The sequence below is a fragment of the Melospiza georgiana genome, chromosome 3, assembly GCF_028018845.1.
Source record: "Melospiza georgiana isolate bMelGeo1 chromosome 3, bMelGeo1.pri, whole genome shotgun sequence".
Lineage (NCBI taxonomy): Eukaryota > Metazoa > Chordata > Aves > Passeriformes > Passerellidae > Melospiza > Melospiza georgiana.
In genome coordinates this window covers 15,273,042-15,290,698 of record NC_080432.1, presented here as the reverse complement: position 1 = coordinate 15,290,698, position 17,657 = coordinate 15,273,042, and the positions used below count along the sequence as shown (strand labels likewise).

The window sequence follows — 17,657 nt, the reverse complement described above, 5'->3', positions numbered from 1 at the left end:
TTTATTTTTCTTAATTAGAATCCTCATATATGTTTTAGATTATGCTTTGTTTGACTGAATATTTTTTCCTTTTTTTTCTCGAATTAATTTTATTTCTATTTCTTACGTTGTTGTAACAAGAAGGCCCAGCTGACAGAGTGAATAAAGATGAGTGCTTCTCACCAGCCTTCAGGGGGTGACTGCAGAGTTATCAATTAAACTCCCACTCAGCTGCTGGAATCTGCTCTTCATTGTGACCCCACAGTCACCCCCTAGAGGCTGCCTCAGCCTCTCTAACTCTGAGACATTCTTGCACTGATATGTGGGAACTTTCCTTGCTCTCTTATTTCCCCTTCATTCTGTTCTTGCATCCTTCTGTGGTTGTTTGCTTGTTCCATTCTCACCCTTCTGTGTAAGAATCCCTATTTCTGTTGTGGCTCCTCCCCTGAGTGCCTGAGGACAGTTCAGATCCTCACTGGAGGTGTTTGTTCTGAGAAGGGGCTGGATTGTTCCCAAAACACTCCCCTGAAACCCAAAACCAACTTTCTGTGGAACTTTGTATGGAACAGGCTGTGTCCACCTGCCTGGGGAGAGCTGGGACTCAAATGTGGGTATTACCTGTGAAGTATTAAATGAAAACCTGCAAAGGCTCCTCTTCCTAAAGCTACATCTCAAAGTGAAGGTTTTAAAATGAGGAATTGTTGGAAAATAGATGCCAATCTCCAGGTTTATGGGGTTTTTTTGAACTGTAACTGCTGATTGTAAAATACTGCTAAGGGGTGACATCCTGTTGGACCTGCTCTGGACAGCTTAGAAAAAGTCAAAAATCCCATTCAGTAAAAAAGCCCTGTTTTCAGCCAAATAAGATATCTTGAATGTTATTACACAGAAGTGCAATCATTTCAGTAATTGTCTAAATAAATGAAAAAGTTACTATTATTGACAATTAAGCATCCTAGAACTATTGTTTTACACATAAAAATAATCAATGAACCAAGAAACACAAAAACCAAAAAAATCAACCTTTTTCCTGATTATAATTTCTAGATCCAATTAACTTCAAAAAAACAATGTTTTTAAGGTGTGTTCCAGTCACGTTATGAATCTCATTTCAAGTAAAAGTGAAAACACTTCTAGATATGTTTATGGCTTTGTTATAAGATCATGAAAGCCAAAGAATATAATTTTACTATTTTAATATTTAAATAATGAATACATAATAAAGCTTTGACTTTCAATTTTTTTTTCTAATTCTGAGATGATTATAGATCTTTTTTTACTTATTCCAGCTGCCTGCAGAATACAAAAATAAAAGCAAATATATGCAAAATGCATTGCTGAAATTAACATGCATTAAAATTCTGGGTGTTTCTCAACTCGTCTGATATTTTTGCAAGGGAGAGCAGAATGTGGATAATGTGTCCCACACCACTCATCTCCATTAATCTTCTGCTTTCAGAAATCCAAATCTGATCAGCAAATGCTGCCAGCTGTAATTTCAGCTGAGCTGCAAGTGTGTCAGTAATACAGATAATTTAAACCAGCAAACTTAGGTACTACTGGCATGGAACTCTCAGTTTTATTCTTCCTTCTATGGCAAATCTGGGAATTCCTCCAATGCCCCCTTACCTAAATTAATTCTGCTTCCTATTTGATCTGTTTGCCTGTATTGGGAGCACAACAAAAGCTCTGAATCCCCAGCTCAGCTCAAAGCTGGTTTGCAGTACAGAATTCTAACAACAACACCCTGGGCTGTGTCCCACAGACCCCGGGCAGTGACTTGAGTGGGCTGAACTGATTGTGTTCAAATCCTACATTTTAATGTGCACTTGAAATATTGTGATTGTGGAAACGACTCTGGGGAAAAGAGCATTTGATTTATTTCATTTCAGCAGTTGTAGCAGAGGCAGGCGATGTCTGATGCACTTGGCATGTTGGTATTAACTCTGCTGTTTGGGCTCTCCAGAGTAAGATTTTCTATTGTACAAGTGTAAGAAGAAATTTGATTTCTAGTGCTGATGAATTACAGCTTCTCATCTGAAAGCACTGCTCATATCCACATGAGCCTGAAAAAATACAGATCTAGAGCTGGTACAGCCTTTGTGAGAGTCCAGAAGGCAAAGGAATATTTTACTTTGGCTTGTGAAATTATTAATAATGTTTACCTTTGAAGATGCTTCTTTCTTTTACTTCATTGGGCAGTGGATTGGTGGAATAATAAAATTAACTTTCTAACTCCTCAGGCAGCCTGCTGCTGTATGGCACTCCAGGCTGGGTGAACTTTATTTTCTAAGTAACTAATCAAGTCATTCCCTTCTTTTCTCCTTAGTTTAATATATTTTTAAAATAAAAGCAAATAAAATACAAAACATGGCAGTACATGAATTAGAGGAAATATTTAACAAGGAATATACTAAGTGTTAAAAACAAATTGAAAGTGGTACAATTAAAACATTAAGTGACTATACAAAGCTGATTTGACAGTTAAGCATCCTAGAACTATTGTTTTACACATAAATATAATTAATGAACTAAGAAATACAAAAAAAATTAAAATAAACTTTTTTCCTGATTATAATATCCATGTACAATTAACTTCTAAAAATGGCCAAGGGGAATTTCTGCTGTCCACTCAATACAGGTGCAGCTTTTTTAATTCACAAATTTATTGGGTTTTACACAAAGATAACAATTTCCTGTTATGTCAATCATTTCTGTAAAGATGAACTCAGCAATATTGTATGTGCTGAGTGAAGGAAGGTGTGTCTTGGTGGTGATTTTTCTAAGATGTCTGAGTTGAGAGTATTCAGGTGTATTTTCACAAGTGGAGCAAAATACACCCCATCATCCTTCAGTGTGAGCAGCTGAGTTCTGGACACATTTCAGATCTCTGCAGGCCAAGCTCCCATTACAAGTGTGTCCTTTGCTTACTTGTGACTAAATTAGGATTTTCTTTCAGTAAAAAGCTTCAAAATGAGCTTCCTTTCTGTAGACATGTAGAAACCTCCACTGAGCCAAGCAAACACCTCAGATCATGAGATGTTTAATGTGACATCCCTGCCTCAGACACCAGAGATCCCACTGGGAAAAGGCCTTGGCTGGAGAATGAGTGTTTGGTATCAAATTGATGTGGACTTGTCTTTGCTTTTGTTCTGATAAAAGCTGCTGTGTCCTGTGGAGTTTTCTGCCACCTGTTAAGCACAGATTGCTCTCAGGTGAGCGTTTCACCTGAATTCAATCAGCAGAATTTGGGAGTGACAGAGCCAGCCCAGGCAATGAGCAATGAAATTCCCTGCACCTGGGCTTGCCAGGCCCTCGTTTGTGACAAACTGGGGTCAGCTGGAGTGGGCAGGGAGCAGAGGTTTTGTAAGGGTTCAGTTGTTAAACTGCCCTCTCAAAGGTGCTCTGGAGCCCTGGTGAGTGCTTCTGTTACTTATTTATGTGAAAAATGTGTATTTTATGATTGGCTTTTTGCAAATATTACACTAAATATTATGTGTTATGTTAGAAAGTTAGGCTGTATTAATTTTCTTAAGTAGTGTGTTAAATATAGATTTAGGTTATAACATAATGTTGAAATAGAAACTATGCTGTGTAAGATAGTTTTTAACGAGCTCAAGAAAGAGATGAGATAATCAAGAAATTCTTCACACAGAGATAACTGCAACAAGCCACTAAAATCCCAAAGAGGAAGAATTATTGCCTCCTTATTGTGAAGAACTCCTTGCAGACTCCATGGAGTCTGACCATGGTTTACAAGATGAAGGGGGAAAAGCCAATCATAAAATACACTTTTTTTTTGACCATAATCAGAAAACACCATTTGTTTGAAAGGAGCTTTTGAATCATGTATGAGATGTATGAACATGCAAGGCTGTTGCCTTTAAGAGTTAATCCTTGGTTAGCAAGCTGTGCTTCAAGAGGAAAGCATCTGAATGTTCCTTCATAATTCTTTGCTTTTATTGTCTTGTATTGTCCTAACTCTGATTGTCCAAATTCTTATTGCTCTAATTTCTATTACTATTCTTATAACCATTTTATTGCTATTAAACTTTTAAATTTTTAAAACAAGTGATTGGCATTTTTCACGGGCCTTTTAAAACAACCAAAGAACCAAACTGACAAAGCCTGTGGTGGAAAGGAGAGGAGGCTAAAAGGGAAATTCTAATCAGCATTAAATTCTGAGTGTGTTGCTTTGGTGCTTTCCTGTTTGTTTTTCTGGGTTTTATGTGCAGAGCATTGGTGAATCATTTGTTGGTTTTGCCATGGTGCTGCATAACTCTGTCATCAGCAGGACAGCAGAGTATGGTGAAATCAAGGTGTTGCTTTTGAACTTCAGTTGTTCTGTGTGTTTGCTGTAAAAGCAATGGTGCTTAGCTGCTTTCTGTTTAGTAATGGGATATAGGTCTTGCAGCTAGAATAGGCTCTGGGAAACCAGGTAAATTCTGTTTTCTGAGTAGTTTAACAGAGGTTTAGTTTAATCTGTCTCACACAAAAGAGACACTTGATACTTAGAATCTTCAGGCTGTGTCATACAATGTAAAGCAAGGTAACAAAAGTCACTTATTTTAGTAAGTGCCCTTCTCAGAAAAATAAAACTGTTTTGTGGATAATTGTAGAGAAACATTTCTTGTCTGAATTGGTAGAAAAAAGGAAAATGGATTTATAAGAAGTATTTGTTATAAACAGTGTTTGAAGTTTTAGGAGTCGTGTTTGTGTTCTGTATAATTACCTGGTGAAGCAGAGCTTTAGAAGCCTGGCAAGTGTTCATAGAACTGATAGCTCATGACTTTGCTGCTGATCCATTGTGACTGGAAGTTAAGAGAGCAAACCCATTCTGATGTTACATATGGTTCCTGTTTGCTCTGCAGTGCTTTCTGCCTCACTTGATGTTTGTTATTCACTTCAGCCTGACCAGACAGGGAGCAGGATTTCCACATGATCATATAAGAACTTTCTATTTCTTTCCTGTTTCTGCTGATTTTCAACCTCTAAAACCGTAAGATATTTTCCCTGAGAATAGTTGTTGGTCTTGGGTTTGCACTCCTGTGAGATAACAAGAGAAAGCATTCTTAGCAGCACTGAAAACTCCCTCTATCCTGAGGGCTCTAAAAATGAACATTTTTTACCAGCCACATGTAATATTGCCACATTTATCATTGCTGCAGACATTCAGCATACAAAGAATGATCTGCTTCTGACCTGTGAAATGCACTCAGGGTGTGTTGGTTTGATACATTATGGGATCAAACCCTTCCCCTTCTCTTCTCCTTGCCACTGAAGTGCCTAAACTCTAAATGTTGTAGGGCAGGATGGCCATAGGAAGAAGGCTCAAATAGGATGCAGCTGTGTGTTTGCTGCCCTTGAAAAAGGAACACTTTCCCCAGGCTTAAAGTCCTTATTTCTGATCATCAGTGAGGGCAAACCTGTGCAAACAGTGTTATTATCCCAGTGTGAATTCTTTAACCACAGCCTGGGAATTTTGTTACACCACACAATTTGTCCAAGATGTGAATTTACCTGGGGATTTTCAAGAGGGTGAGATGAAATCCCTTAAACTAAAAATGAAAGTGGGAGTGATCCTGGCAAGTTGTGACAATGGCTGGGTTTTTTCCTTGTTCTCTCAGTATTTCCTATTTCTCCTTGGCTGTTCTCTGGGCTTTTTGGTTATTTTTATCACATCTTCTATATTCATTTTGCAGCTCCCCCATGATTCCTCTTTTTGTCAGCTCTGTCTTTTGTCTGTCCTGTTTCCAAAATTTTCTTCCCATTTTCCCTCTCTTCTATTTTAGCTGCAAATATTTTGATTCAGCCTGTGATCTGCATAGTTATACCCACATTCAGGGCTGACTGTTGGCTACACAAAAAGCAGAGGAGATGGAAGAAATGCCAGAGCAGTTGTGCCTGAGTCAGCCTCTGGAGGGAACAGGAGAATTCCCCACTGGGAGCAGCTCCTGCTGTGCTGCCAGCACGGGGACCTCTGCACCTATCACCGTGCTGAGGGCAGTTAATTAATTACTGCGTGTGGGCAGTTAATTAGTGCTCAGATTGGCTGTTCGCTGGGACCACCAGTTGTAGAGCTGTCAGCCTAATCTTTGAATGGTGTCACATCCCTGCCCTTGTGGGGAAGGCACAGGGACACTCAGGCCATTTTCAGCTGCTCCAGCCCTTGAGTGGGATGGAATGGGAAATGAGGGCTTGGATTGCCAGCAGCTGTGCATGGTTTGTGTTCTGGTTTGGGTTGCATTTGGGTCTGGTGTTCCCACAGCCAGGCTGGAATAAGGTGAACACAGGAAATGAAAGAGGCTCCAGAATGTGATTTCTTCACTGCCAGGCTTTATCTGATGTATGAATTTTATATTTTCAATCACAGTGTTCAGACTGGCCTTCCAGTTCCTTGTACCAGATGAACACAGAAGTGTTGCTGGTTCCTGTTGAGCAGCACTGGATTTACAGCAGTGTTTCTTTAGCTTTCCATGTATTGAGAAATCACTGATAGCATTTCAGTTGCTGTTTTTATCTCAATATCATAGACCAATATCTACTTGCTGCTTTTTTGTGTATTTTATTACAGAATGTGTTCCATGGTCTATAAAGCATAAACATAGAATGGGGTAGGGACAAATACAGTGCTGAACTAATTACAGTTCTTGCTCTTTCCCAACCCTCTCTTTTTAGTCTCTAATTCTAGCAGATTTTTCTTTACAAATGATAGTTTCAGGTCCATTTTACTGATTGCATCAAATCACAATGTTTATATCGAGAAGGATGTCATGTACATCTGTTTTGGGTATTTATTTACAACTGCTTTGGCCATCAAAACAAGTGTTTGGTTCATCATCATGAATGCAAATATCATTAGACTCAAATGGGAGCTCTGAGCATGCATGGGAAAACTGGAATGTGGTGCTTGAATTTCAGAGTTACACAGCAGGGATCTATGGGGTAGTGTGGATCATGAGAAATACTGGGTGTTTTCCCCAATCAGTTGTTACTGAAAACCCACAATTCATGAGGACATCAGCAGTTGTTGTGGCTTAATTTTCAGTGTTTTAATGTGAGCTTTGGGTAAAATCTCCTAGGATTGCTTTTCACTGGGAGAAGCTCAAGAGTTGCAAAATATCCATGAGTTATCCAAGGAAATAAATCATTAGAGAGCTTCAGCCATGTGTGGGGAGGAGCCTCAGTGCTGCAGGACTGTGCTGTGCTGCTGCTCCCTTTTCATTTGGGAATCTGCCCAAAATTTCTCTGTGTACAGATGCATGTGAGTGTAAATCAGAGCTGGTCTTAATTGAAGTGCAGAATGCTTTTGCTCAAAGCATTACATTTTAAGAGGTTTTTTTCTTTTGTATCTTTCACCTTCTGTTATTGGGGAAATTTTAATCATGCATTCAAAAGCCATTTACTTTTTAAATCTGCCCTGACTCTGATCCCTCTGTAGCTCCCTGGTGCCATGAGAAATTCCATGTTGTGCCATGCTCAGGCATTTGGGACCTGATCTGTCAGGAGTTCTGATAAGCCTTGAGCAGCTGAGCAAACCTTATTGACAAGTGGGGAATAACTCCATGGGCTTGAATAACAACCACTGGCACAAGGAGCAGGGCAGCAGGGCTTCTCCAAGGATAAAGAGTGGCAGGAATTGTTATAACTCGGTGTGCTTCTGTCACCATTGTACCTCAGGTGGGTTCTGGAAAACAGTCAGAAATAACCCCCTGTCAGGATGCCCTGGGATTCCCAGGGCACTCTGAGTGTGCTCGAACAGCAGCTGATCATGTCTGTGCTTCCAGGGCCTTCTTTAGTGTGGGATCTCAGCACCTCAGGATGGAGGTGCAGAGTAGCCGAGAACACCCTTGGGGGGCTCGGGAGTCCTGGAATGTTGCCAGAAGCGTCTGGTGGCTGGACTTTGATCCTGCACGGGAGATGACACCTGTATGAGGACTGGGAGGATTTCACTGGGTGAATGGTGAAGGGATAAGTTAATTAGAGTGTAAAACACAGGGTTTAGGATTTCTGTACGGGGGGTCTAAAGAAGTAAGATGGAGGAATTGGGGCGTGTCCTGTTCTTCTTCTTCTTCTTGGCCTCCATCTTCTGTGGTGGTGGTGGCACTTTGGGATTGGTCTTTACTAGAAGTGCACCGGTTAATAAGGGTAGAAGGTATTGGGGAAAAATTATAAATATTGTACACGTAACTTCGGGTATAAAGATAAGTGACCGCCCCGGGGGCTCTCAGTGTGCCCATGGCTGACTTGCTGTGCAGACCTCTGTCGGGCTGAAAGAAAATCTTTTAGATAAACAATTAATAAACACCGAGACCAAAACAAGATCAGAAGTCTCTCCTCGTCCTTTGAAGCGCGGGCTGCCCAAGGCCACCCTGGGCCTTTCCAGGTCTTTGAAACAGCCGAGAAACCGAGCAAGTGGCATCCCTGAGCTATCTCCGGGCATAAATCAGCCGGGAAGAAACAAGAAATCTACACTTTAGGTCTGAGCTGCACATCCACTGCATAAATCATTCACTTTGGGCTGGATTTGTGGCCCAACCCCTCACAGGGATTCCAGCCACTCTGAAGTCTGCTCTGGGGGTGTTTGCTGCCTCAGAGGAGCAGATGGGAGCTGCCTGGGACAGCCATGGAATTGTGCTCAGAGGCAGCCTGGCTTCAGGAGGAAGCTGCTACAGGGTGCTGAGTAAATGCTGGAACCTGTGTCTGTATCACTGCTCTTCCTACACAGGAAGCATGGAGGGGGAACCAGCAGTGGAGCAGATAGTAAGAGCCTGGACCTAAAATATGCCTAAATGATTTTTAAAAGCCCATCATTCTGTACACATGTCCTGTTCTCTGTTTATATAAACAAGATACTGCCATGTAGCAATCAAGCTAGTAAATTCAAGTGTTGCCACTGCAGTATTTTTATCAACATTTATGTTTTTATTTTGTCAGGATAAATATGTTCTGTACTTGAGTTGTTTGCAAGAAGCATGTGACAATATTTAGCATATTTAAAAGTATCATTAGAGTATGTTCAGATGTGTAAAAAAAGCAATTCACTTGTATGAGTGTGTGTACCAACTGTGTTATGCATGCAGATATGTGCACACACATATCAGGGCTATCAGATCTGTTCTCTTTGTTCTCCCATTTGTTCCACATGCCTGCAGTGCCCTCCAAAGCCTCCTTCACCTGCCCTATGGTGCATGCCAAATAAAATTGGTTATTGTGGTGTGTGATCTGCCTGCCAGTTCTGCAGGTCTGGGGCTTGTGCTGGAGGAGGCAAAGGTTGGGGGCTGTAGTTGGACAGGAGCAACAATCTCCTGTGTTAGTAAGAGCTGGATTTTCCTCAGTGTGGTTGTGGTGTTGGTGTTTCAGAACTCATTTGGGGGCAGATTAGATGCTGGATTAGCCTGTCAGATTCCAGCAGTTTTCTACTCCATGTTCTCTTCATTTTTACAGATCTGGAGGGGTTTGTGCAGGTTGTTTTGTTATTGCCCTGTTCCTCTTCCTTTTTTCTGGCTCTTTTCCTTTTCTGATATTCCCTTGCTGCTGAAGCCTCCTGCATTTGCTTCCATTTAACTGCTGGTCTTTGTTCCCTTATTCCTTTCAATGGGGGTTGATGATGTTTTGTGTTGTATTCAGAAGCTGGGATCAGGCTGCATCCTGCCTTATTTTGCTGCAAAAATAGCTCTGTCTGTACAGTGAGTTCCCTTTTGACCCCACAACTGAGGAGAGAAACTCATTTTGCTCTGTGAATGGGGAATTGCTGAGTGAGTGTTTGTGCTCTGTGCTGCCATGTGAGGACAGCTCTGTCCTTAGCACTGTGTGAGCAGGAAAATGCAGAAGCTCCCTGGGGTTCCAGGAGCCTGGGGTGTCCTGCCAGGGGCAGGAGGAGGCAACAAAGGAGAAAATACCTGCTGGCACATTGTGGCTATTTTGGGACAGGCTTGGAGCTTCTTGGAAATATTGTTTCTTCTGAGATATTGCTACAGAGAAAGAAAAATTGGTGTTGTCTAATATGTCCATTGTTCAGGTGTAGCAGAGTCACTGCCCTGAGCACTTCACAAGTTTGACCTAAATTCTGGAGAAAGGCCTGGTGTGCTCTCTGTTCTGCTAAACTGTGGGGTTTGTGGATGGTTTTTAACAAGAAACAACTCTTTCATTGTGAAAAGAGACTTCCTGAAGAGAATTGATAGAATACAGACAGTATCTGCCTCTCCCCAAGTCTCCATTAACATGATCTAGCATTGCAGAATTCTGTAAAGGTTTGTCTAAACAGGAAATGTTATCCCAAATTTAAAACTGGGTGGGTTTGAAGTAGAGATTAATTGATCAGTGTCTAACTATCTGGAGTTATTTTAGATTAGCATCAGATTTGCACACTGCTTTAAATTGCAAAACATCCCAGCACTGAGGATGAATTATATTGTCAAGAGCTGGTGACAGTCCACCTGAGACAGTGATTTCATTCAGAACTGCAGGTGTTTGTTTCATTTTCAAAGAACAGTTTCTTTTTTGTCAGGTGGGATGTTCTGGAAGCCAGCTTTGATTTGTATGAATAATGAATTGCTGATAGGATGATTATAGAAAGATTCAAATTAATACGGCATTTGAAATAGAAAATATAAATTAGGTACCAAAACTACAAAAGCAAATGTTCAGGTTTTCATTACTGCAGTGAAAAAGTGTTTTGCCTATCTGATAAATAGGGTGGTGCAGTGATAGATTTAAAAGACCCAGAGCAGTGAGATTTAAACATCAATCTCACATCTGATACACCCATTTCAAGGTCTCCCTCAATTCTGTGTTAAAGATAACCCAAGTGCTTGCTTTTTTGCAGCATCAGGGAGCAATTATCTAATGCAAGTTTACTGCTGTGAGCCAAAATGCATTTCTGCTGTTATCACTTTAGACTTTCTTGATGTATTTCAGTATTTGGAGCCATAGAAAGCTCTGGTTTCAAAGGAGCCTCCAGAGTTACCCAATCCAACTTTCTCCTGAGAGCTCAGCCTTAGATGTGGTTATTTGGGGTCCTGTCATGCCAGTTAAATCCTGGACTGTTTCCAGTGAGGGGAATTCTACCACTTCTCCAGGCAACTATCCTGATGTTTAGTTTTTCTAGTGAGGAATGTTTTCCCTGTATCCAGACAATGTTTCCCACAAAGCAGCTCTGTGTCTCTGCCTTTGTCCTGTCCCTGTGCATCCATGTGAAAAGAGCCCCTCTGCCTTCTCTGTAGCTCCTTTTGAGGCTTGAGCCACAGCTAAACTTTTCTGCTTAGTTCAATTTGGAACCTCAGTTCCCTACTCTGTTTACAAGTGTGTGGAACCTGTTACAGAAAAGCAATATAGACAAAATACAATGTAGGCAAGAAACAAATACTTTTAGTCCATTGGATTTCTAATGTGTTATTAAAAAATAATCTTGGAGCAGGATGTTATTGCAATAGAAATTGTGGAGGTAGTATGAGTTTCCCATCTGGCAAGGCCCCCAGACCAGATGGATCCACTAATGACTTTTATAGAGCATTTCATCAGACCCTGCTAAAACACGTGTCTGGCATCTTTAATTATCCTAAATTAACACAGTTCCAGCCTTGGATGCTTGTTGATTTTCAAAGGGAAGGAAAAGGAAATGTTCCCTGAAAGATCTTCCTAACAGACCTTTTCATTAATGAGGTATAATGTTAAAATATTGCCTGAGCTTTACTGGTTCATCCTGAATGGATGGTTTGTGTAAAAGTGCCTTTGGACACTTGGATTAAAGGGGTGTTTTGCAGCTACATCAGAATATCAGAAAAGCAGGGCCCCTGCCATGCAGGAGGAATGATGCATCTAACTCCATAATATCAGAAGGCTAATTAATTACTTTATTATACTATATTATTCTATACTATATTACACTACATCTAAACTGAAACTGCACCAGCACTCAACAAAATCTTGTGATGCTGATCGACAGTCTGGACACACACGTGGCCCTGGCAGGCCAAGGCAACAGAACACCATCACTGTGGGTAAACAATCTACTGTGCATTCTGCTTTGGCACAGCACAGGAGCAGCAGGTGAGACAGGAATTGTTTGGATCGTGCTTTTTTCTGCTTCTCTCAGGTTCAGAGAATGTGAATCCCACATCAGAGTGCTTTGGAATTGACACCAGTGCATTTAGCCAGGAATCCCATTGCTTTCCTTGCCTTCCCTGGGAGGAGGGGAATGGGAATGGGCACTCCCAGAGCAGTTGATCTCTGCCCCTTTCCCTGCGTGTGCAGCTGCTCCTGTGCTGTTCCCACAGAGGGAAGTTCTTGTTGCATGGGGAAGTGGCTGCCAGGGCCTGTGGGCAGCACTGACAGCTCCTGCTGCTGCTTTGATCCCTTGTTTGCATCCCAGCCCCTTAGCAAGAGGGAGTTCCTGCCCTTTTCCCTCAAATCTGGAAAACAGAAATTTTCTTGGGAAGTTTCTTCAGCCCACCCTGCTTGTATCTTGTCCTCCCTGTAGAAGGAATAGGAATTAATCCTGTATGTTTTCTTTACCATAAATTGCTGTTGTTTGAATGCGTCTCTTCTAATCATATTTCTGTATAATATAACATAACAGCATTTCAGTGTTTTCCAGTGGTGCAGATATCAATGTGGTTTCATTGCAAAAGGTCCAGTTATGGGATGTTTGCTTAGAAAATGCACCTTCACTATATTACTATATCACTATAACACAGCCAATCAAGTTGATTTCCAGTTAAAGGGGCAGGGAAGGGCATGGAAATCTTACACCCTGAAGACAGCACATGACCTCTGTAACAGATTTTTTTAATAGCTGAACACACATCAAACATATAAGTCATATGCAGGTAATAAACAGTTACCAAGAGTTGTTCTTGAAATTTGGCTTCATTTCCTTCCTCTAACCCACTGCTCTGTCTGCCAAAAATAAGCCCTTGGTTATCTAACAGCCAGACTGAACGTGGGCAGGGGGAGTGCATTGGAAAAGCTGGTGGCAGGAGATGAATGTCCTCAGCAGGGCTGGGAAATCAGACTGCTAATTTAGGTGCCAAAAATTGATATTATTCCCTAATTTTAGTTCCCCCACTGGCTGACTGCATGCATCAGAAAGGATAAAACAAATAGCAGAGACATTCAGTACAGACATGTTGATGTTTAGGAAATGTGTTCCTGCTCTTAACCCGGGAGGAGGCTCTGGTGTGTGGGAACTGCTCTGTGCTAAATGGTGGCACGTGTAATTAAGCTCTGCTCTAGCAGTAAGGGACATTAGCACAATTAATATTTGCCTTCTGGTTCTTGAAGAAAAGTATTCTAACTTAATTACAGCTACCACACCTTTAATTTGTGGTGCCACCTTTTATTGCATGTGTAGGTGTAGAACTGAGGTCAATTAGCTGACACACAATATAATGTACAACTCCAGCCTGGGGAGGAAAGGAGGAATGGCAGGGGAGGTAAAACAGTTAAATTGTGCTACAATTGTTCTTTTTCCATAAAATGCATGTATTTACAAAACTTTCTTAAGCTTTTTTATTAACTTTTCATAATAATTAGTTTTATCTGTTCCTGGGATAGCAGGAGTATTCAGCTCCCCTCAGCCACCGGTGAGTGCCAGTTTATTAATAGGATGTTTTCTTTTTCCATGTGTAGCTCACGTACTCAACCATTGTTCAGATTTGTTTCCTGGGTAACTGTGTAAAACTGCCTTTGTATTCATATGACTTTGCAGAGGGGTTTTATTCTCATTTTCATATCTGAAGGGTTGTGAACAGACATACATGGTTTGATTCTGGTGAAACAATTTACTTCTGTGTCTGTTCTGAGATTGCTATGTTTGAACATTTGAAGATGAGAGGATTTCTTGTGTGTATTTGTCATAGTGAACAATATCATTATTCAGCCTCTGGTCCATATTTCAGAATGTTTGAGCTGATGTGCAAAAGAGGATAATTCGTAGAAAATCATCCATTACAAACCTGTGAAAGACTAAGATCTGAGTCTGTGTTCAATCAGCTTATCAATCAAAAGTATTTTAAAATTCTCTGATTATGCTTTTTCTAGTTAAAATATTATTACATGATAAATTGGATTCTGCACTCACCATGTCAGTCTCGGCAAAACATTTTAAGGAAATACCAGAATCGAGTGAGTTTTGAAGACAGCTGCTGTGATTCCCAACGCCTGTTCTAACTGAAATGTGTTGTTTGCAGCCTTGCAGTTCACCCAGATAAAACCTTGGTAGCCACAGGGCAGGTTGGGAAGGATCCCTACATTTGCATCTGGGATTCCTACCGTGTGCAGACCGTGTCTGTCCTGAAGGATGCGCACACGCACGGCGTCGCCTGCCTGGCCTTCGACTCGGACGGCCAGGTCAGTACAGCTCCTCCCCTGGGCTCTGCTCTAGCTCTGGGTCACTGACAGATGCACCTTCAATGGTTGGTGTTCCAGCAGCTCCAGGTCAGTACAGCTCCTCCCCTGGGCTCTGCTCTAGCTCTGGGTCACTGACAGAGACACCTTGAATGTTTGGTGTTTCAGCAGCCCCAGGTCAGTACAGCTCCTCCCCTGGGCTCTGCTCTAGCTCTGGGTCACTGACAGATGCACCTTGAATGGTTGGTGTTTCAGCAGCTCCAGGGCTGCAGTGTTGGAGCTCCTGTTACAATTGAGTTGTGATTGCTGTTCAAGGCCTTGGTTTGTATTGTAATTGTAATTGCAGTAGGATTGCAAAAACAACTCTTGCACTGGGGGTGTTTTTGGGATGCAGTCACAGCCTGGCATCCGAGTGGAGTGCACACATTGGGTGTTGGACAGGCATCCAGAGCAGAAATGCCCCTCTGTGGCTTAACTGCAGTGGCTTCACCATGTACTTGTCACCTGCTGTCCACAGAAATCAGTTCCTGGCAAAGCCCTGAGAACCCTGCAGCTTTTCTGGCAGAGGAACTGCACTAATCTCACTGCTGGGAGAGTCTCCTTGGCTGGGGTGCACAGGCAATTTAATTGAATCATGGCATTAGGACACACAGTGTGGCTTTCTACAATGTGATTAGTTGAGATGATATCTTGAAACAAAATTTATAATATAACTTAATGGTGGGCTGCTCCCAGCTAAACACAATGATTTTTTTTCTCTGGCATGTTAAAAGCTTTAGGCAAGTAGACCTAAAATTCATTTATACCTGAAAAATATTTCACAGAGCTTTATAATTAAATATCTGGCTGTGCAATTTTTGTCATTATTGATGACAATTTTGTCCTGATGAGTTTCCTGATGTAATACTTACTAAAGTATTTTTAGGAATGCTTAGATTAGCTGATACCAAAAACCTCAGACAAGAAAGCCCTCAGATCAACAGAACAAAATTTCTAATGGTGTAATATTTTTAAAGATATTGTTCATTCAGAAATAAATGCTTTTCATTTTTTTCCCCCTCATGTTTAACTTCATAAGACTGGTGGTTAAATTTTTTTTAAGGTATTTCAGCACCTCATGGGACTGAGGACTCACGAGCCTGGGGGGTGTTTGAGGTGGAGGCCTTCCTGAAGGCCCTGATGAGTGCTGGCTGTAATTAAAATGCAAACTCACTGCCAGGTTGACCTTGCAGAACAGTGACAATTCCCTTTCTGGAAGTGCTTGAAAAATTGGAGTTTATTCTGGAAATAAAAATTTGCATTGAACACTTTTCTATCTGGAGAACAACCACTGCTGGAGGACATGAATATGGATAATGCATCCTGGCTTTTTGCTGCTCTGCCTGGCTTTGCAGGAGAGGCTGAGCCAGAATGAAAGGGCATGGGAGGAATTCTGTGAGTATTTGGAGCTCAGAGCTGCTGGCAGTTCTGGTTTGTTTAGTCAGCATTCCCAGGGGAGCTGGTGTCTGTCACAGGGCAAACAGACGCTGCTTGCAGCTCCCAGTACAGAGCTTTCCTTCTTTTCTATCCAGAGGCTGTTCAAAGCCAGGGAAGATCTGTGTTCCAGCCCCAAAACACAAATAAATGCAGCAATCAGGAGTGGTACAGATGCAATAAGAACTGTATTCTTTTCACTGCTAGTTCTGCCAGCTCTCCACTTCCTAAATAGAAGTAGGCAGGGGCAAAGCCCAGGTGACTCTGCTGCATTCCCAGGGTGGATCTCCATGGGTTCAGCTCAGCTCTGTGTGTGCTCCTGTGCAGGAACTGCTCCATGTGCAGGGATCTCAAACAGGGCCCCCTCACCTCTCCCTGAGCCCAGTTAATTCACTTTTGCTGACCCAGAAACTCTGGGATATCTGCTCCTTTTGGATGAATGAGTGGGGAATTATTCCTGCTGGCCAGGCTAGAGATGACCCTGCACAGAGACAGTGCAGTTGTCCTGCAGTGCCTCCCTGGCCTCCTGTTCCACAGGGTGGGGAATGCAGATTTGTTACAGTTCCTAATGAATGGAGATCATCCATACACAGGGGAGAGCTTGAATGTTTCCTTTGTTTATGTACCTTCAATACAGTTTTTGGAGACAAATAGAGTGAATTTCCTATTTTGTGTTACCTGTGTTTAGTACAGTCCTGATGGGAGCTGAATTTCTTGCAGAAGTGGTGCTATTTAAAAATACATATTTTAGTTTGGGCATTTTCTGTCTGAGCAGGAGCTGCCATTTGGCAGGAGGGAAACTGCACTTGGTTCAAACATTTAATGAGGAGCTGTCATTTTGCCTGTAATTAGAAATGGCTTCTCTTCAATCAGGAGTTAACTACAGTTTCTCCTTAAACATCTCCTCTTCACAGAGTTACCTACAAAGCAAATGCCTCATCCTGAACTATTTTATCAATGCCCCACAGCTCAATTTCAGCTCTGAGTTATTTCAGATTAACCCCTTTTTATGTGCTTTCTAAAAATATTTCTTTATGGAGTGGTAATGGCACTGCATTAATGCATACACACCTGATGAAAAAATTAAAAATGCAGCACTAGGCTTCTTCAGCCAGATATTCCAAATCTGTGTAGATTTAAAAATATTGTTTAATTATGTGCCCAAACTACTTGGCAGATATTTTCTACTGGTAGTTCTGGGAATTCTCTGAATAGAATTCTGTCATATTCTCTTCCAGAAGGAGAAATAAAAGTTTGTTTCAACCAAAAAGGAAATTCAGCATATCTCACTTTTCTGCTGGCAGGAGGCCTTCCTCAGCAGGCCAAGGTTAAAAGAAAATATAAAGTACTGCTTAGTTTCCCATAGTGCTTTCCCTGCTGATACCAAAGTCAGCTAAAGAATAAACTTTTTAGGACAATTTGAAGTTTTAGAAGGCAGCCATTCCTTACTCCAGCACTGGACACAGTTGGAGGAGTGATTTTTTTTCCCTAGTCAAATGTGCATTGTGAAACTCTAACAGGTCATTTATTCCCTCCTGATCAGACATTTTACAATATACTTCCCAGCTAATACATAAACACCACTCTTCCTAGAACTAATTTCTATGAAATTTCTATAGAACTAATTTCTGTGCCTCTGCCCCTTACTGGAGCTCCTTTTGTGGTCCTGAGGGTTGTCTAGAGGGGTCTCTGGGGGTTGTTCTCACTGAGAGCCCCCAATATGATCTTGCCTTGATTTCTCAGGGCCTGCATTGGTGTTTCTTGTTACAGAACTGCCACAAGTCCCCCTCAGGTTCCTCATTATCTGTTTATCCACTGGTTCCAGCTACCTTTAATATCCTGTGTGTCTTTTATAT

At 41.5% G+C, this 17,657-nt stretch overlaps 1 protein-coding gene across 6 annotated transcripts in view; it reads left to right on the top strand.

The window, feature by feature from the left end:
• Window positions 1-17,657, top strand: part of EML6 (EMAP like 6) — a 93,427-nt gene that overhangs the window by 14,264 nt on the left and 61,506 nt on the right. For all 6 annotated transcript variants that reach the window (XM_058019862.1, XM_058019861.1, XM_058019866.1 and 3 more), the window contains one exon: window positions 14,172-14,331. In XM_058019862.1, coding sequence (XP_057875845.1) covers window positions 14,172-14,331 — 160 coding nt within the window. The remainder of the gene's footprint in view (window positions 1-14,171; window positions 14,332-17,657) is intronic.